Consider the following 22024-nt stretch of genomic DNA (forward strand, 5'->3'; position numbering starts at 1 on the left):
AACAATATGGGTTAATTGTAATTTTTTATTGGAAAACAAATATACAACTTGGAATGGATTTGAGGCAAGTTGTGCCATAAGCAGATTCTTTTGAAAATAAGTGGCTGAACAAAAGTTTTAAAAGCATAGTAACCATAGAATAAAAGGTCTTCTGGTACAGGACCAGCAGTACAAAAAATAGTGTACGAGTACCTGGATAATACACCCGTTTTGCAATAGTGCAAACTTTTTAAGTTCCATATTGTTGACTGTCCATAGTCCACACAGAGTTAAGACTACATTTCAACAACATGCTAAGTTTCCTAAAAGAACTAATTTTAAAACAGGCATAACCTAGATGTTCCCTCATTTGACCAACACATCATCTAGCTTTAGAAGTGTGGAAGGGCTTAAATATCCAGAGTAAGCCACATGCAAACATTTGTTACTTTGATCATTTTCCCAAAATATCAGGATGACAGATAAAGGGAAAAACATGGAGGAATGAGTTTGTTACTATACATGCATATTCTCTTGACAGTAGGGGGAAACCTTTTACAGATAAGTTACAAACAGAGAAAAAGGCAAATAAACAATTTGTACAAGAAATTTAACACATTCTGTACAGTGTCTTCACTTTGCTGTCATCATTTGTACAAACTCTGTAGAGGAAAAGAGACAGTCATGTTTATTCAAGTATTTCTGCAACATGTTCGTATTAAGAATCAACTTGCTACATTAAGTGCTTCTACTTATTAGAAATACTCTTAATGGTAGCTCTCTATAACTTAGGCAGATATATTTCAGATATATATTAAATAATAAGGATTTTTAAAAAATGATTTATATCCTGCCTTTTCCCAAGCAGGGATTCAAGGCAGCTTCCAACATGAATAAAAACTAGCTAGTTAAAAATAATCAAAATACATTGGAAGACATTTAAAAGCAACAACTAAAATAACAACTTATGACTACTAGTAGCTCCCCTCCTTGCATCAATAAACAGTACTCAGTTTTCTTTCAAAACTTCTTTTAAACTTCTTATCTACCTAACTGAAAAGCTATCCATCTAGGGATCTACATGAAAATTTCAAATATTAGACACACCATATTACTTTCCTAGGTCACCTGGCTCCCAGTATGTCTTTAGGGGCTAGGTTAAGGCATTTTTTTTTTATCCTTACAGATATTTTAATGGCTTGTATTTTAAGTATTAGAAGGATGCTGTATTTCAAAGATTAGGAGTGAAGTTCATATTTTAATTATTTTGTTTTGCTTTTATAATGCAAATGAAACTGCCCTGAAATAAGTACTTTGAAGGGTGGCATATAAATGCCTTAAATAAAATAGCCCAACTGCATGTTCTAAGCCCAGGGCAATATCTGTTTAGTGAGTTTATTCTTACATAAGTGATCAACTTAAACTACAATGGCACTTCTGAACAAACCTACCAGCTATGTACTATGATAAAAAGTCACTGTCTGCATTACACTGAGAACAGACCACTTTCCTACTGTACAGAAATATGCAAAGTTTATTATTCATTATTTATTAATTAAGCAAATTTAAGTTTGTGGCAGAATGGTAGTTAGACCATATTGAACTACACTAGCTTTGCTGCAAATGCTGAAGCAGCAAAGAATGCACATATGGAATATCCCAACATGTGCATGTGTATTCTAGCCAGTAAGTTCAGGCAGCTATATTAGTCAATGAGGGCTATATTAGTCAATGAGAAAATCAGTTATCAATTTTACCTTCATAGTTTACTTGACCATCACCATCAATATCTGCTTCTCTAATCATCTCATCAACTTCTTCATCTGTTAATTTCTCTCCAAGATTTGTCATCACATGGCGAAGCTCTGCAGCACTAATATAACCATTACCATCCTGTAAAACATTTACAAGTAGTTTGTTGAGCTTTGCTATATTCAGGTGTGTGCAAGTTAGTACTTATGCAACAGGAAATAAATGCCAGAAACTGGCTTGATCAGGCATAACTTCCATTTTTTTAATCCACTATCCCCTTCAAATCCCACCCTTGCCTAGAGGTGCACAACATGGCCAGAAATTTTGAGCTACTTAAAATTTATAGCACCACCTGTGCCTTGTGTATAAAATCATCATGCAGGTCACTTAAGTTATGAATGGTGTTGCCAATACGTAAATTCTCCCTGGAATTGTTTATACCTTTATTGTTTTGTAAGAAACATATCATTTAAATTTCAGAAACCAGTCATATTATGCAGTTGCTGACTAGCTAGATTGTTGCTTGGTTTGCATCACTAGACTTCCACAACGGAGTATCTGAAGATACTCAATGGTATCTGAAGAAGTGTGCATGCACACGAAAGCTCATACCAGTAACAAACTTAGTTGGTCTCTAAGGTGTTACTGGAAGGAATTTTAGTAAAGAGTGTTATTATGAAATAGTTCCAACATAGCCAAGCCTAGGTTTTGCAGGGCAGTAGCAATATGAATGAATGCCTACTCTTTATGAGTTGTCACAGTATCTGAGGGCTTCCTTTACCTGCCTCAGCAAGAACTACTTAATAGGAAATAAGAATATCTAAAAATTGTTCTGCGAACATACACCAATTTGTTAATGGGTTAAGAACATAAAAACAGCTGACTAGATCAGGGCAAAGGCCTGTTCTCACAGGGAGCATATATGACAGGTTCAAGAGCTCATGAGAGGTTTAGTTTCAACTTCCAACTGTTGCTTGATCTTTTTCAGAAATGTCACAAAGTAACTGGACGTAAGATCTTAAACAGTAACAAATTCTCAAAATGCTCATGACATGGGTTAAGCAATAAAATGTATCAACAGCAGACGTATGAGAACCAGTTAGGAACCAACCTCCTAAAAGCATTTATAGGAGAGAGTAAAGAACTGACACTTTTATATATATTTTTACAATCAAGCAGTATATAAATGTTATGAAATAAATCACCTGAACAGCCCCCACAGTTCTGAGGCTACCACCCCAAAGTCCTGCTTTCTGTAGACACCAATTTGTTAACCAAATAAGATGATACTTTAAGCAGGGCCTCACCAGCACACCTCAAGTTGCATCTAAATTCATATGAATTCATATCAGGGCTTCTGGAGATTAAGAATCTGACCTGTTTCTCAGCACTAAGTTTAATTGATTGAGATAAACAACCCAGCCAAATGGAGAGCGAATGCTAACTTAGCTGAAACTAGAAATCTGGTGCTGAATATGAAAATTCTCTGAATTTGCAGTTTCAGATATTCCCCCTCCCGAGTGTATTAATTGAATACCTTATCAAATACACGGAATGCTTCTCTAATTTCCTCCTCGCTGTCTGTATCCTTCATTTTTCTTGCCATCATTGTCAAAAATTCAGGGAAGTCAATTGTGCCATTGCCTGTAAGAAAAGTTGGTTGTTAAATGAAAGCCATTGGTTTTGGAGCAACTTAACTATTTTAGAAGAAGCTTACCATCAGCATCTACTTCATTGATCATGTCCTGTAACTCTGCTTCTGTTGGATTCTGCCCAAGTGACCTCATCACTGTCCCCAGTTCTTTTGTCGTTATAGTACCATCTCCATCCTTATCAAATAGCGAAAAGGCTTCCTTGAATTCTATAGGATATAAAGATTGGACAGCTTAAAATTAAATATATGCTTGTACAACTTTATATTTCTATAAACACTTTTAAACTGCACAGGAATTGAGAAGCATTAAGCACATTGAATGAATCCAAAGAAACTAAAGCACATCCAGGTCCAAACTAATATGGTTTCAGCAAGATCTGAGGTGTCTAACATTTTCTGAACACTCTTATGTAACCTGCCTTGAGCAGAAAGCAGGGTTGTTTTTCAAGCTGACTTGCATTGTGTACAAGTGGCAAAGTCTTGCCAAGAATGTAATTGTAGAGCAGCCCTGCTAGATCAGACCAAAGTCCCATGGTTTTCACAAGTGAACAGCCAATTTTTCAACCAGTTTACAGTGTGTCAAGTCAACTGTTTGAATTCTTTTGTACTTGGAGAGCCATAACCATTATTTCCTCCTAGAAAAGGTTCTCTAATACCTTATCCATCATTTGTTCCTTTCTGTATCTTTCCCTGTGGTTTATTTGCATGGAGTGACCAGATACAGTATATTCCAAACATGGTAGCATCATAGTTGCATATACTAACATTATGATAGGCTGTTTATTTTCAATCCATTTCTTAGTAATTCTGAGAACCATTTTCTTTTTTCCACTGTCACAACATAGGAAGTTGTCCACAATCGCATAATACTTCCTGAATGGTTACCACCAATTCAACTACAGCTATCCACCAAGTGCCATTTCCCACTTGTAGGGGTGTGTGAACTAGTCTACAAACACCAGCATCCCAGTGAGAAAATTCTCTTCACATCAATTTGAACCAAGGCAGACATTAAATGCTCAGGGAGCATCCTTATTTGTGGAAATAAATGCAAATAGCCTTATTTCCACTACTTTTGATACCAGAACTCCTAGCTCTTATCCCATCATGGGCTCCACCAAAACCACCCACTGCCTCCACTTTCTCCCCAGGCAAGGAATTGGTGAGCATACCCATGCTTATCAGTAGTTCTTGAGATACCCTCCCTGAAGAAAATTATTAAGAGGGTCTTCCATTTTTCACTGAAATGGATGCAAAGTATGCATTAGCTTCTCTGAAGTATCTCTACTCAATTACTATAACTTTTATCCGTGTTTATCAAAGACCCACCTCCTTTCTTTGTTTCCAATTATCAGTATAATCTTTACCTTTTATGCCATTTTTTAGAGACTATTTACTCAGCCACACTGGTATTCATATCCTTTCCATCCTGCAGTATTCATTTTATCAAACCCCTTTTATAGTTTTAAACTTTCATGCTTCCACAATGAATTTACTAATTCTGTCCTTCAACTTCAAGAAGTGCTTTTATTTTTCAGAATGCTAATGAACCAACATTACATTTACAATCGGAGTACCTTTATTCCTCCATAATTGTCCTCAGGTAGTTATGGGAACAATAATATTACCCTAGTAGCAGGTTTCCAGGCCAAAAAGCTTCCAAAGTTGACTGTAATTCCATTTATGAATTGTTACCTATGAAGCACCTTGAAAGCTATTTGTTCTGCTGAAGGTTTTCAGTGCACTGTATATAGCATGTTCTCCTGCCAACCTAGCAGTTCGAAAGCACATCAAAGTGCAAGTAGATAAATATGTACCGCTTCGGCGGGAAGGTAAACGCCGTTTCCGTGCACTGCTCTGGTTCGCCAGAAGTGGCTTAGTCATGCTGGCCACATGACCCGGAAGCTGTATGCCGGCTCCCTCGGCCAATAAAGCGAGATGAGCACCGCAACCCCAGAGTCGGTCACAACTGGACCTAATGGCCCTTTACCTTTACCTATATAGCATGCTAGCTACTTTGCACATGTATAGACCAGAGGAATCTATTATGCTACCAATTATCACTTTTCTACCAGGTTTCTCACATTCCCTACTAATATTCATGTCCTTTTCTAGTAATGAACAATGGGCTATTTTTTTTTAGTCTTTTATTACATCGGATTTGTGCTACTTTATTTTTTTATTATTAATTTATTTATACCCCACCTTTTCTCCTGACAGGACTGAAGAATACTTTTGAAAGGCTCTCCATTATCTCTGCATGTTCATAGACTTTATTCTACCCTTTATTTTAAGAGCACAGACTGTTCAATCCCTTACTGAAAGTGACCATGTAAGGTTACTCAGCTGCAGAGAAAAACAGGATAACTAGCCTCTTTGATAGTTAAAGCACAGAACTGGATAGATGCTGATAATCTTGTTGAGATAAGAGCAGAAGTTTTGATAGGAAAAGAATATCAGTATTAATTTGCCCAAAGGGGAAACATATGGAAAAATGGATATATAAAATGAGATACAGTTGTACCTTGGATCTCAAACACCTTGGCTCCCGAACAGTCAAAACCTGAAAATGAGTGTTCCTGTTTTCGAAAGCCAAACGTCCGGCACAGCTTCCAATTGGCTGCAGGAACTTCCTGCAGCCATGCTTTGGTTTCCAAACATTTTGGAAGTCAAATCGACTTCCGGAACAGATTCCGTTCGACTTCCAAGGTATGACTGTATAGGGTTGTGGAATGGAACTCTGAAGTGGATGCTCCTATGAATGGAAGAATTTCACAAATTCTCTCTTCCATGTGCAGCACCTTCCTATCCTTCTGCCCATAGGAAAATCCTGGATTGGCTCACCTCTGTGTTGACAGTAGTTTATCACAAACTACTATGACCATGGCATAGCACACCTGTGAAACAGTTTGAAATTTATGGAACTAATGGATCAATCTTGGAAATTTGACCAAGAAAATGAAGTTTTTTTGCGTTGATAGATGCCCCATTGCTAAACTGTTTGTACTGTGGGTTCTGGCAACCAAGAATGAAAAATCTTCCTGCATTCAGATTAGTGTGGTAAGATCAGTAAATGGTTTAAACTTTTTTTAAAAGCAGGAACAGTGAAGAGGATTAATTGGCCCTCCAGATGTTTCTAGAACTCCCAACTCACATCAGCCCTAGCAGTCATGTTCCATGGTCATAGATGGCGGGAACTGCAGTCCAACAACATCTGGAGGGCCAAAAGCTTCCCTTCCCTGCTTTAAATTGACTCCAATTACAGCGAGACTCCAAATACTGCAGTATCATCCCATGTTTCTCAGTTTTTCCATGACCTTCAGACAGCATTTAAGCAGGTTTCAAGCTTGAACTGAAAGATCAGTTCAGACTACTACACTCATTACTGTTTTATTTGTTTCAACAGTTTATCCAAAGCTTTATGGCAAAAAACCCCCTCCTCTCAGTAGTTGAAGTATCTTTTTAGTTTTACATTAGGGATATTTGTTTCTTTCAGTTAACCAGGAAAGAGCCAAGTATGTTAAGGTTAAGACTAGTTTACACATTCAGCAGAATCAAGTAGCATTTCCCCCCTGTATTAAACAACTTTGGGAGATGCATGTATAAATGTCATTTCATGAACCCTGTAAACACACACAGAGAAAGATTTAAACAAAATGTTAGACTTGAATCCCTGTTATGGATTTCTACATTAGGGAGCTCCCCTCCCCCGCCATAGGAAAATATAAATCCCTCTACCTCCCACACCATGTCGTAAGAATCCAGGAAAATATTTCACTGGTTTCTGCCTTGGTTTAGTTCAGGACTTGGAGAAATGTAGCAAAGAAGGAATATGTCACATACAATTCATACTTCTGAGTGGTGACTACTTAAGAGTCGATAGCTAGGATCACATAGGTTTGCACTGCCATAGCCTCTATCCTAAGGCTGTTGTAAAAAGCAAAACTAATGCATGCCTCCTGTTACTTCCTGGAATTTGGAAGCCATGTTTAAACCTAGCATGTAGCCAAAAGATTCACTTTTAATCGCAATCTTTTTTTAAGTTTAAGGTTCTTGCAAAACAGAAAAACAGTCATGTGGCACCTCAAAAGACTGTTGTTTTTGCTATACGAGACCAACACAGCTACCCTGCTACAAACTTATTATATGCATAGCAGCTGTTGATGTGCTTCTGGACACAATTCAAATTGCTGATTATGTTTTCTTAAAGTATGACTTCTTAGGGCCCGGTTTATCTGAAGGGACCACCTTCTACATGAGACTGCCCAAGTTTTAACACCTTTAAGGATATCTATGTCCAGCCAATAATTAAGGCATGTTCAGCACAGACATGAGAAAGGGCCTTTATGGTAGCAGCGTCCAGGCTCTGGATTCTACCCATAGGCATTTGTATAGTCCACACTGTAGTCCACCTAACCCTACAGACCTTGACAAAAAATGAAGACCTTTTTGTTTATACAGGCTTTTGACCTGCTAATATTTGTTTTTCCACTGCGTAAACCACTTTTTTATTTGTATTTTTAATATGGATTTTTATATTTTATATTTTACTACTGCTGGCTACCTTGGGCACCTAGGTGTGAAAAGATGAGGTGCATGTTTAAATACTCCATTTGCTTTCTCTCTGTCACTTATGCACCTCTTTAATCTCATGTTCACAAACACCACTGTTATTCACTGAAGCACAAGTTAAATATCAGAAATGTGAAATATAATATGAATCCCTCAGAACTTTCCCTATACCACACTATTCTATTCTTTAATAAGAAACTTTATTTTATTTACTACATTTATATACCACCTTTATCTTTCAAGGATCAAGGCGGTGTACATGGTTCCCCTGCTCCTCATTTCATCCTAACAACCTTGTGAGGTAGGTTAGGCTAAGAGATGGTGACTGGCCCAAGGTTACCTAGGGAGCTTCACAGCTGAGTGGATTCAAACCCTGCTCTCCCAGGTCCTAGCCCAATGCTCTAATCATTACGCCACACTGGCTCTACTTTATTTTCCTTTATGATAATGTATACCTTCTATCAATATGCTGACAGTGGACACATTTATCCCATGTTTTATGCAAAAACGTGTTCTACTGGTTTAGTATCCTGACACATCTTGATTTGGTTCCCACTAGGGTTCAGTTGTGTAACTTCTGACAAAATGCACCAACACTTGCATGGTGCTCTTTATCTGGCTTCTGAACACTTACCACTTCTTAAGGCTCAATATGAGTATCGCTCAGCCTACAACATGTGAAAAAAATGTGTATTTTCTATGTGCAGAATGGGTGGCAAACCGCATGAATAAGTGCTGTCCATTCAACCCAATAGTAGCTGTGTCTACAACTGTCAGCATACTTTTTAAATGTAAGGATGGGAAAGGAAGGATAAAAACTTGCCCATTACAAAGGCACTTACTATTCATAATTAGCCCTTACTCCCTTCTTGAAGAATCACACTATACGCCATTTATAATCCTCTACACATCAGGAATCAAAGAAATGGCAAAGAATTTTTTAAGGGCTGGTTAACTCAAGTGTTTTAGTTCTATCCAGTGGTTGGCCTAGTAGATTCCTCAGGGAAGGTGAGGAAATACCTTTCGAGTATGGAGTACCTAGTACATGCCCTGGATTAAGCTTTATGCCTACTATATTAAAACCACTTAGGGAAGTTACTAAAATCCCAATAAATGAAAAATGTTTTCCTAAGATTTTAAGATTACATCAGCAATTTGATCTATATTCAATAGCCACAGAACATTTTTTAAACTGCCACTTTATTTTTATTGTTACTTTTTATTGTTGATCACTTTAGAACAAGGTTAGTAGACAACTGAGTTTTATACACTTGGTAATATTCAAATATTCAGAGGGCAGCTTTAAATAAAGGGCATCTCATTCCCAAAACTTAAATGCCCATTTTCCACCATTGTATACAGGAATCTATACAACAATAACACTACTTTCATACACACCTTAACAATAGTAGCATACAATGTTCACCCCCCCTTCTATTATCAGTGCAAAATATCACAACATTTGCCATTAGACACTTTTCTAGAGACCTGACATGCACTGGACCATGGAAAGCAGCTTACCCATCTAGTCCCACATAAATGCAGGCCCTGAATTTTGGGAATATCCTTCCACCAGCATAGTGTTAGCTATGCTTTAAAAGTATTAATGAATATAAATTATACCTGATTTGAGAACTTTTAAAATGAGCTATTTGAGAAACATGAAATCACCACAACACTCGACACTATCAACCGAAGACTACAAATGGTGTAGCAGATGATTTGATTCACTAACCAGATGTTAGCTACACCATTATTTAAGTGCTTGTGTTCAACGGAAACTGTACAAAATCAATGTTTATTCTGACCAGCTACAAAGAAGTGTTTTTTCTACACATGCACACAATTTCTCTTGATGCTACCATGCAACTGTTTGCTGATTTCCACAGTTTGGTGTGGTCACAAACTATTAAAAAAGTGGCATCATACATGTTAAGAGACTATTAAACCTAACTGCACTGGATACATGTGAATAACTACATTATTCAACTTACTGGGTTGTGGCAGCATCTTTAAAAAATTTAAAAGTGAAGTTGATCATTAAACCTGGGCTTGAATTAAGCAAAGTTTTACCACTTGACAAATACTAATGATCTGAGGTACAAAAATCTAAACAATCACATACACAGAATCAATCTCCCAAACCAAAAATACTAGTATCTTAATTTTTTATCTTATTTGGTTAATAGCAACAAAGGAGGGAGGAGTCAGTATGAATCCAGATTGTGTAACTTGCTGCACAAGGAGAGAAAGCTTGTAAATGTGTACGCTTCTTGTAGTACAGAAGTGCACACATGCCAATTTGTTACAGCAAGAAAAGCAAGTATTATAGGCAATGCAACAGTTCTATCCTGTGAGTTATGAATGTCAGGAAGTCATGTGTAGTTAGTTCTTAGTTATATAATAAAATTAGGGGTACTGATAAAAATAAGGCTGTGTGACACAAGAAATGTTTATCTTCTAATTATTAGTTCTACGGTACTACTTATAGCATCACAGCTACTTATGATAACTACAAAGTTGCACATCAACTGAAAACTACGCAAGTTTTATATCACCATGATCACAAGTAGTGTATATTTAGAATCTCACCTGCAATCTGCTCTTCTGTCAGTTGATCAGCCTATAAAGATAAAGGGAAATTAAATTAGTACCTTGAAAATTGACATCCTACTTACAGATTTGCCTGTTCCTAAAAACACCACTATTTCTAGAGTATCTGAAGTAATTACAACTTCCACATAAAGCTTGGCCAGGAATCATTTTGGGAATGCCAGAATCAGAAAAAAAATTCTGAATGGACATTAAGTCTACTTGGGTTCAATCTGGGCACTGCCTTTCAATAAAGAATGGGTCTAATATCCCAGTAGCCCTTGGTCCGCTGCAAACTGATGGGGGTGGGGGTGGTCCTGCATGCCCTTCTCATACAGCTGCAGTTTTTATGAAGGGAAGAGGAGTTATCTGCATCAGATAATTTTCTGACTGACAGCTGGGACAAGTTAAGCTCTCATCCCTTGCCCTTACATAGCAGCCAACTGCTTGGGTGCAGCAGAGAAACTAAGCCAGATGGCAGTTTGCTCAAGCGATATTCTACCTCAAATTAAATAATGCAAAACAAACAGACAGCACAGTGCTGAAGCAGCTTTGTGTTGGGCATGATCAAAGTGAATCGTAACAATGGAGAACTAAAGATTGATATCCAATATTGTACCCAGTAAATTTCACAAATGTGATGACATGTCACTTAACCAGAAAACTATTTAAACTAAATTGTGCATCAAGGATTCATTTGATATGACTGAAACTAGAGGCATAGCCAATTACTTGTCATAACACTATAGAGACTGTACATCAACAGTACTATGTGTTCCCTGGCACTAAGAGCAGTTTTCAATTGCCCTGAAGCTCTGGAACAATATTCATCTGAGGCATAGAATAATCCTTTCAGATATTACGAAGAACCTGCCATATATTCAGCTTGAGCAAGCTCATGACTTTGAGTAGGGCACATATGCCAATTTCTATGGAGAGCCTCACCTTAACTTGCAATCCTGTTGACCAAATTTAAACTGAATGGGAATTTATGTTCTTTGGACTGGGAAGCAAACTGGTTGTGCAATACTTATTGTAGGGAATAATGCACAATAGGTACCATGCTTTAAAATATACACTTCTTGGGGAAAAGTAATGTTACTGGGTTATGTCAAGAACCCCAACGGGGCTTCCTGCAGCATAAACTGAGCTATACCTGTATGTTACAGGTTGCATCAAAAGTTCCCATGTGGTTCAAGTCCAATATGTTCACAGAAACCACAGCAAAACGCGAGCAGGATTTTAAACATCTTAACCACATCCTGCTTCTTTCAGGTGCAAATATAGATTTTCCTCAATGCAAACTTAATTTTCAACATTAAGAGTAATAATGGTTTTATAGAAAAAACACATCTTAGATGTGCATCATGGAAAGTTGCTATAAATGAGAAATGTTTGTTGTTGTCAAAAGTGAACTGTAATTCTTCCAAGAAACAGATATATGAAAAATGTTTTAAATTCTACTAAGTCTCTTAGCATTCATAAGTTTCATAAACACCAAAAAATCTCAAGTTGCACTCAGCAGTATCTTACAATTGTATTTCAGATTTTAAATATAGCATTAATTTATATTATGTAAGATGACAAGGCTATTCTCCACAATACAAAAACCCCTATACGTACAAATCAGTCTTCAATTTTAAAAAAGCCTAGTGAAAACTGCATGCAAGTATAAAGTGTTAAGTAGCATATTCACCCAATAATATTAATATTACTTATTAATAGTATCATACAATGAAATGTAAGAATCTTGAAATCAATAAAATCAAGCTAACATTTTCAAAAGTATGATTTCATTACTTATTTTCCAAAGGATCCCAAAATTTAGGAGAGGTTACCAATGCCACGCCTCCCTTGGAAAAAACTATCTATAACCTCTTTATTGGAACCAAAATGAGAGGTTGGTTATATTGTCTTATTTTAAATCCTCCACCTGAAGCCAAGTTATATTACATCAGATTAGTCATAATACGAAAGCATTTCAGTTTGCATCATGTAGCACAGTGCCCTTCAATCTCGGGTCACCAAATGGTGTTGGATTACAACCCTCATTATCCCCAGTCAGTTTAGCCAATATTAGGAATGATGGTAGCCCAATGTAGCACCTGGAAACCCAAAGGTCCAGAACACTAATTTTTAGCCCAGTCTGCCACAGAACCATAGTCCAATCTACCACAGAACCATTCAACCAATTTTAACTGACCATATTAAGCCGAGCAGTAGCAACCTCCTTCACCAGCAGGCCACCTGAACTGTTCTCTGGATACAACAGAAATTAATGTTCAAATCTGTCACATTTTCAAGTAATCTTCACTTTCATAGTCCCAGATTCAATTATTTTCAGGTTAACTTGCAAGCCCCCCAATCTCCAACTAGATAGACAATAAATTTCCAATTACAGGCAGTGACCATTTTGTGCATGTTTAATTGACGGACACATAGGTCATTTTCGACTTGAAAAAGGGTGGGGAGATGCGTGCTCCGCTGACACGTGCAAATGCCTAGGACGCAACCACCGCGCAAATAGGGAGTTCCTTGTACATACATATGAACCAAAGTGGAATGACACGAACTGCCTTCCCCATACTCAAGCTTCCTACAGCTTAGTTACTAAAGAGAAAGGTGACAAGATACTGAAGGATGGGACTTAATTGTTCTGGCACAAATATATTTGAAGCCTTGGTGCATCATTGTATGTTGCTGGTAAGCTTTCTTCTAGATGGCTTTCAAATCACAAGCTACACAGGCCTGCACTTCATAACTCTGTAGTGGACTGCATTCCATTTGAAGATACCAGGCCTAAGGTGCACCTCAGTATGTATTTTAACAAAGTAAGTCTTTAGTTTTATAAACCAAGATCCTAACTCTCCCTGTGGCCTTAAGTTAGGTAAGAGTGTGTGTGGTGGAAGAGGCAAAAGAAATATACACAGAAAGGGCTTTCTCAGTTTGCTTCACACCCTTCTACTTTATGAGTTTAACACCATCTATTTTTATATACTGTCTAAATGGCCATACACATATAGCTAAACTTACTGAATGGAAGTAGAGGATGCTGGGGTAGCTATGCGTGAAATGAAGCCTGCAAAAAGCACCACTCTTGGTTACCATTAATACTATGGCTAAAAAAACATTTAGCAGGAGTCTTGTGAACTTGCTGCTCACTTCCCCTCAGGAAACCGATTCACTGAGACAGTGAAAACAGCAAGACTGAATAGCCCAGAATCAAAGGCAAGCTCCTGTTTTGGCTATTTTCCCCACCCTCAAATTGATTTGTTAACTCACTTATTGGATCTTGATTACAAATGTTCATCTGGTTCACAGGAATCAAGTGTATTTCTGAATAAATGTATGTCAGGTGGGGTGGAGAGAGGTGGATCAGGTATTTCATCCTTACCCACAATCTTACATGAGCAGGGCTTGGGGGATGAGAGGTATTTCAGTCATATACTATATCCCTTATTTGCCAAAGAGCTGCATTGTGCAACATTTGAAGTGTATGGCAACTTTGTATGGCAAGATGATTTGCTTCAGTAAGTTGAATAGACTACGGTGAGTCACTGGCGCAAGCTGTACATTCTGCATATGATCAAGGACCTGTTCACCTGTTTCAGAGCTAGACCTGCTCCATGAAGCAAGGTGGATTGATTTAAATTACTGGAGTGGGAGGAAGAACCGGTATAAATAAATTGACTTTGAGGTGAAATTTCTAGTTTTGCAATTCATATATTTCCTAGAAACACATAGCTCATATGTGTTGCATTTATAGAATACTTCCAAACATCTGGTCAGAGTCTAGGTATATACTTGTGGCAAAGAAAGAGGAAACATTTCTTACAAGATGAAGTAATCCAAGACTAAAAAGCATGGTATTATGGGGAAGTTGTGTGAGAAATTCAGATTACGACAGAGAAACTAATGGAAGGTATCATGACATGCTGGTGTAAACTAGCACTCCTCTATCATGCCAAGGTAAAGTGAGCAAGTTCAAATATGAGGTAGGCCTATGCAAGATGAAAGTGGATCCCTTTATGCAAGCTAGGATTAATGAGGGGCCCACATCCAAGAGGTCATCACCACAGAAGAGTACTACTAATACACTGAACTGACCATGTACTTTCATTAAAAATTACCAGTTATAATATTCTGTAGTAGCTCTATCAAGAGAAACAACAATCTGACCTAAACATCATAGCATGAATGGAATTTTGAGGTGTCGCTACTACCTGCCATTCACATCTACAAGCATCTTAACTTATGCTGCAAGGAAACATATACTAATGAGCTTCAGTGCAGGCTCAGCTGCAATGGAATCTACACAGACCCTGCAACCATCCTGAGGCCCTTCTTCCTGTGCCTCCTCAATGAGAGGTTAGGAGGGTGGCAACACAAGAATGGGCCTTTTCTGCAGTGAATCTGTATGTGGAATTATCTCTGCGGGGAAGCCTTTCATTATATACTTTTAGGCACCTGGTGCAAATGTTCCTCTTCAACCAGGCTTTTGACTGACTAACATCCTATACCCTTTTAAATGTGTTTGTGGGAGAGGGATTATTGTTTTGTTCTACTGATGAAGGGCAGTATACAAATTTAATAAATAATGATAGCTTCTAGCTCTCCTGGTGAAACCCATCTCTCTCCATGACATCCCTAATTTCACCCCCCCCCCCAAAAAAAAACAAAAGACTTTTAAAGTGTAGAAGGTCCTGAGCAACAGGCTACAGACAAGCTTTGAAAAAAGGAACCAAGGGCTATTTCTGTGTAGATGGGGGGGAAATGCTTTAAGGCAAACTCCATTGAGGACAGAGGGGGAAATAGTGACCAGTAATCCTTATGTGAAGGGGTTCCAGGTTGGAATACTGTGGAAGAAAATATTTGTCAATAGAGAAGGGGCTCTATTGTTGGGAGGCTTTGAACCCAACACCTATACTAACAGCATGGCTATCAACAGATATATGCAATAGGAGCTCCAAAAAGGAGGACGCCAGGAAGAAAGCCTGAGTTTTGGATAAGATCTTCAAAGTGTTTCATTTTCTCCATTAATTTTTTATTCTAGTTTGACCATTTACTCACAATACATTGCTTGAGAAACAAACAGTACCTGGGAAAACAAGGTCTCATAGGTAGGCACTAAAAAATTTCCAATGCCTCAAAACAGAAGCCTTTAAAGAATGCAAAGGGTCTGTGGAATTAGGCCAGTGTTCCATCTAGGCCAGTATCTGGTTCTCAAGTGGCCGGCCAATGGTAAGTTTATATTCCTAGGTGTTTATATTCCTAGGTGTCAACATTTTTTTATTTTTTTTGGAGTGTTTGTGATCTGGCATCTTGGATTTTTCCAGCCTTCAGTATATTCATATTCCAGGCACAGCTTCATAATTGTCCAGGGTTGGCTGCTTAAGAGACAGCTGCTGAGGCTGACATATCCAAATTAAACATGTTGCAGAACGCTTACAAAATGGTTTACATCTACTCTCCAAATCTAAAGCAATGCACAATTTCTCTCAGGTAGGTCACTATGTTTGCGAGACACAGCACCCAATATATTTAAGGAATGGAAAAGTATTTAGATGGTCAATATTAAGCCTCTCACAGGGTAACAGAAAACAGCTTTCATATATTATGCTCATCTTGTAGATGAGGTTCCCAGAATACTAGCACTAACTGGAATCTTGATAGCTTTGAATATCTAAAATTATCCCTTGGTATATGAACCTCTACTTTTATGGCCACTGAAAAGCTAGTTTCCCTTGATGAATACATCCGCATACAGCCTTAGTGTCAAAACAAATCATTCAACTTCACTTGAGTGAAAAGGTATTAACTGAGCTCATCTAAGCAATTCCTTCAATAGGAAGTGAAAATAAACCCATGACTGCCAAGCCAGAGGTCTGCAGCCATCTCCTTCACACAGCACACCCTTGCTTTGCAAAAGACTAGGAGTATCAAATCATGCCCAGCTTTCTAATGCCTTTACGATCTTACTGCAAAATTAGCATGGAAAGATTTTTTCCTTTTACATATCCTTGCTGCGCTCCCAGCGGGAGTCACAGTTGCCATTAGACAAGGAAGCTGCTCTCTCTTCACAAGGGTTTACGCCTAGAGGGAAAACTGCAGCAACAGCCTCTGCATTATGCTGCTGGATAGTTCAAGCAGACCCTCAGATTGATTGCCTCAAGTCTCCTTCCAAATAAGTGCCTTTATTCCAGTGCATGACAACTCGGTATAACCCTGCCAAGTTTTACTTAATAACGTGACAGCTCGACAGTAGCCATCAACAGAAAAAAACCCTTTACTTTTTAAAAGGATACACAAGAACAGCGAACCGTTTATATTATCTCAGGGGTTACCGGGACCGCACTCTTTAGCTAACAGCACAGGGGTGGGGGAGCCCATGCACCGTCTGCCTCATTCTACCCTCCCCGCCCCGCTCCTTGCACAAACATCATGAAACTCCAAGCCTCTGGGCTTTTGCAGATTGCATTTTCTCATGCGAAGGTCGATCTGCTCTTACAGCTCTCCCTTTCCCCCCTTACCCTTGAGGACGAGCAAAGCTGGCGACCTCGCGCTGCCGTTGTGGATACCCCCTGCATCCCCCATCCCTCCAGGTGCGATTTTGCAAGGCATCAAGCAGCAGCAGCACCCCGCAACTTCTCCCTCTCGCAGCCGCCCCCTCCCCGACAACACGCCGTTCCGCATGCACCGAATTTCTCCCCAAATACGCCTTCAAGCCTTAATTTTTTGTTTAGGGGGTGGGGGAGAGAGAGAGAGATCAGCGATCGCGGTTCTGGATTCCAGCAGCTGCCTCCCCACCCCCAAGCCGAGGGCTGCCAAGGAAGGGGCGGCGGTGACATCTCGGTTGCTATAACGACGCTGTTGCACCCACCCCGCCCCACATAAACGCGCGCGCGCGCCCCTGCAGCCAACTGCCGCCTGCGCCTGCCTTCTCAGCCACTCTTCCCCTAAACAAAAATCCCTCGACTAGGCAGAAAACTGCCGCCGACTATGTAGGTTGTGCATATGCGTATTTCTCTCTCGTCCAGAACGCGAGGGAGAAAAAAGCAGCATGGCGCCGAAAACAACTGTCGCCGGTGGTTTGAATTTTGAATCCAGCCGAGGAACGTTGAGATAAAACACACAAGCGGAGGGGAGGAAACGAACCACCTCCCCCCGCGCCTCCCCACATCCCCCCGGGAGGCGGGTGTCCTCTCTCCCCCACCCCACCCCGCCTCACACCAGCCTCAGGTTAAAAAGGCGCCGATTGCGCGCGGCCCAACCGTCGATCCGAGTTAAAACGCAAACCGCCTCTCCCCGCTCGCCCGTTTGCTAACCATGGTGGCTTGGCCCGGGCTTGGCAGCAGCTAACGCTGAAGACGAAGGCAGCCTCGCTAAGCGCGGTAGGCGGGAGTGGCGCGCTGTCAGTCGTCTCCTCCGCTCCTGCTACCTTAACTGCTCGGCAGCTCTCCTCAGACTGGGCACAGCGCGCCTGCCGGCAGCCTCATAAACCACCTCACCGCTCTCCCGGATCCCTCCGCGCTCCTAACCCGCCCCATCTCCCTTCCCCTCCCCCCCGTTCCCAAATCACCATAGAGAAGCCGCGGCGCGGGGCGAAACGAGATCCGGCCCCACGCCCTCAAGCAGCCGTTACCAACCGTCGCTGCGGCTGTCTATCCCTTTTCCTTCCCCACACCGCCACGATGCTGCCCGTCGTCCCCACTCGACGAGAAACAAACAAGGATCGACAAGAAACGAGAAGTCGTAGCTTTTTTTAAAAAAAGAATATAAATAAATTTGAAAAGGAGGGACTTTTTCGTAGCGCGGAGGAAGACAAAACGTGCGAGTGGAAGAACGACCGAGGGGCTCCGCTGATTGGTGGCTTCGTACCTGCAATGCGTCACTCGGGCATGCACAGTCTGAGCTGTGGAGCGAGGCGCCCCCTGCGAAGGAGTCAGACAGTGGGAACTGGGGTTATGGGCGGGAAAGGGCGGGCGCGTCCCTAGGAAGAGGCTGGAGCCGCTCAGAGTCTTGAGGGAAGCCGGGACTGGCGCTGCTGAGCGCCCGATTGCCAGGATGCGCCTCCTGTATATGGAAAGTTCCTGGGCTGAGAGGGAATAGCTGGATAAGCCTTCTTGGAGAGAGAGAGAGAGAGATGTCAGCAGGGCTGTGTGGAAAGAGCCAAGGCTGCGAGGGGGGTGCAAACGACGTCCTCGGAATAATAATAATAATAATAATAATAATAATAGAATGAAAAAGCAAAAGGCGTTTCCGAGCCGGATCAAGTTCTGCAGGGGGGCAAAAGGAGTCGCCTGGTGCAAACCTACAACCCGCCCAGCTCCCTTATTAAGTACGCTTGCAAGCTCGGTGACCTCCCTGCACCGTGGGGCTTAACACGCATTGGGCAATGGGGGCTATAAAAGTGGCAGGGGGACTGGTGCAAGGAAGAACGCAGGGTGGAGACCACCGTGGATGGGAAAGCAAACTTTTAACTGGGGACTGGGGAGGAAACCCGGACAAATCGCTGAGGACTAGAATGCTGGAGCGAGTTTTTAATTTGCCTTGGTTCTTGGAAACGACAGAAAAGGCGCTGGTTGGGGGGAGTTTGCGGGGCGATTCGTCCCCTATTCTCGTGCAGATCAGCTGTCCTTCAGAGCGGGGAAGCGCCTTCCTGACACCGGCTGATTCCCAGGATATCGGCTAGATTCCTAGGATATCGGCTGTTTTCCAAGGAGACTCATGTATTCTTTGCATTGCTATTTGAAGTTCGGGGTATGTAGCTGCTGCTGCTGCAATTGCAGTGTGTAGCGGACGTGTGCGATGTGGCGGCTCACGTGCTTTTGAGCAATGCGAAGGGACAGAGGGAGCCAGTTTGATGCAACGGGGGTAGGAAAGTAAGCACGACCGCCCAGCGTACAGGGGTGTGTGTAAAGTGGGTGGCAACGCAGCTCTTGGCAGAATCGCGAGGGTTAATATACAGGGACACGGGCTGGGTGGGTGACTCGGCTCTAGACCATCAGGTGCCTTCCCCTAATCGAGAGGTGGCGAGGGGTGTTGTGCAGCAAGGAAGGAAACCAGAGTAATATTCTGTTTCTCCTTGGCCTTTCTGCTAGAGGCAATTCAGTGCACGGTTTCCCAGCCTAACATGATGGTGAAAAGCAGCTGGAAAATCGGTATCCATCTCTTCGGTTTGGGTTTATGGAACCCCAGGAAAGTCAGGGGTGTAGGAATGAAGGGGTTGTGACTTTTTGTAGGAATGCGCAGAGTTTAATGGCGCATGGGCAAGAGTTGAGGCATTTTTATGGGACGAAGGTTAAACCTGGTGTTACCTGCATTCAGGGAAAAATGGCTTTGGAAAGCTGCCTTTTAAAATACCAAGATTCCTTGTGTGTAAGACAGGAGAGGTGTTGGCATGTTTTATTCGAGACACATCAAATTATATTGCTGTCAGGACCCAGGGTGATATATCTGAGTATTATAACCTGGCAGCCTTTAAGGAAACACTAGTGTGTTTTCTAATGTTTATAATTCTTGTAATTCTGCGGCTCTTTAGGCATTATTCTTAGAAATGTGAAGCAAGTAAAAAGAACCAGCCCACAAAAGTTTGTCACGATAAATTGGTCAGTCATTAAGCTGCCACGGGACACTGCTATTCCTCTGGAAACTGAATAAAAACATTTTTTTTAATGGCAAAAACTTTCCTCTTTGCCCAGGTCTTCAGCCATTAAATTATCTATGGCTTGTTAAAGGTGTGGGACAGTACGTATATAAATGAAATAAATAATTATTGTTATATAGTGGCCCCGTGGCTGAAAAAACTTTGTTTAAAGTATCTGGGCGTACCACAAAACCTATTAAAGTCTATTCCAGGGATGGGGAACCCCAGGCATAAAGGTCTGAATGTGGCCCCCAAAGCTTTCTGTCTGGCCCTTGGGACTCTGCCCAAGCCACACCCCTCACTGACCTTGCTCTAGGCCTTCTAGTGATTTCACCTGCCTAGAATGTAACAGCGACAGACGTATTTTGCTTGCCAAGATGGAGAGTGATGTGTATCTTGCCACATCCGCCACTGATTTGTAGCCCTTGGAAAGGTTGCCCTTGAAGGGATTGTGGGCCTGGGCTGGAAAAAATTCCCTCACCCCGGCTTCCCCTATAAAACCTGGATCCATGGCTCTGAATGCAGTACAAATTATGGGTCTAAGTGTACACTGTGGACCACAATTAAAGTTGCCCTCTATTCTTAAGGACCGAAATATGAAGTTAACTTACAAAGCCATGCTCTTACTTTTTTTATGGGAGCAGCCAGGCAGACCATTGGGCTTTAGTGGAAACATGGTGAAGATATCTCGCTGATTAGATGCCATGGATGCATTTGGCGAACATCTATAGCAGGTAAATGTGCAAAATAAATAAGAGGGGCTAAAGGTGTAGAGCAGTGCTCCTCAAACTATCTGATGTGTGGGACTAGCAGTTCCACACACCCACCCACACACACACACCCACACACCCAATGTGTCAGGAACTACATTTGAACATCACTCTCAACCTGGGCTATGGTGTAGTCTCCAGGGACTGGCAGCCGCTGGTCTGTGGGCCACTGCTTTGAGTAGCACTGGTGTCGATAGTGATTTTGTGGAAACATGGTATTGTTTCATTTCCCACATGAACAATAACTCACATCATCTGTCACCACCATCAATGCACGGTCCCTAATTGGAAACAGCCATTGGGCAGATAAAGGGAAATTATGGGTGTGGACTGAATCTGAATTGCACTGTATTGTTTGATACTTTTTTCCCTTTGGTCTAGCAAAGAAAAAGGGGGGGAAACCCACCATTTTTTACATACATATCAGACACCTGAATCCATGACCTATCAAGCAAAGTAAAAAGTATGCTTTTCTACAGAAACAAACACACGTATGGAGTAAAAAATTTGACTTGGCGTCAAGCATTGTCCATACAGTATGAAAGTGTGCCAGGTTATAAATGTATCATGCAAATATTGAATTAATACTTGTATTGTCAACTAAGTGCAATGGGTGCTTGCTTTTTCTGTAGCACAGATAAATTATTCTGCCAGTAATTATTAACCTTCCATTCTGGAAAGTTATGGATACTTGACCCTTCAAACAAGCGATCTTGCTTAGTGACCTTACAACTGTAACTTCACAATCCTCTAAAACTATAAATTCTGTAATAAAAAAGGCAGATAAGCTGAACAGCAGAATAACCTGAAGCATTCCAGTGCTTTGTGTAGTCCACTTGAAAAGAGACAGATAGCATGTTAAAGAAACAATATAAATTGTTATAGCAGCCAATTAGTATTCAGGCTTGGTTAGTAAATATGAATCAGAAAACTGGAGATGTGATTTAGATCAGACCACCTTTGTAATGGGGTCTTTTCATTGTGCTGGGATTTTGTGCATTGATAAGAATATTTATAAACCAACTTTGCCATGTTCAGTAATTGCAATGGGTCTACTCT

The 22024-nt window shown here is 40.8% G+C and overlaps 1 protein-coding gene across 1 annotated transcript; it reads right to left on the reverse strand.

Moving 5' to 3' along the window:
- Positions 1-11: 11 nt before the first annotated feature.
- CALM2 (calmodulin 2) lies at positions 12-18035 on the reverse strand. Its single transcript, XM_053383392.1, has 6 exons — positions 17875-18035; positions 10550-10580; positions 3449-3592; positions 3269-3375; positions 1737-1872; positions 12-641 (listed from the first exon to the last, which is right to left on the reverse strand). The coding sequence occupies exons 1-6, from the start codon at positions 17875-17877 to the stop codon at positions 613-615; spliced, it is 450 nt and encodes a 149-aa protein (XP_053239367.1). The 5' UTR covers positions 17878-18035; the 3' UTR covers positions 12-612.
- Between the last annotated feature and the right edge of the window lie 3989 nt (positions 18036-22024).

The sequence above is a fragment of the Podarcis raffonei genome, chromosome 3 (genome assembly GCF_027172205.1).
Source record: "Podarcis raffonei isolate rPodRaf1 chromosome 3, rPodRaf1.pri, whole genome shotgun sequence".
Classification (NCBI taxonomy): Eukaryota; Metazoa; Chordata; class Lepidosauria; order Squamata; family Lacertidae; genus Podarcis; species Podarcis raffonei.

Excerpts from the sequence above, each read along its gene's own strand:
- CALM2 (XM_053383392.1), bottom strand. Across the intron at positions 3,376-3,448 it reads CAATGAAGTAGATGCTGATG|GCAATGGCACAATTGACTTC; the intron begins GTAAGCTTCTTC and ends CTTTTCTTACAG. Across the intron at positions 1,873-3,268 it reads CATTCCGTGTATTTGATAAG|GATGGTAATGGTTATATTAG; the intron begins GTATTCAATTAA and ends AATGTTTTACAG.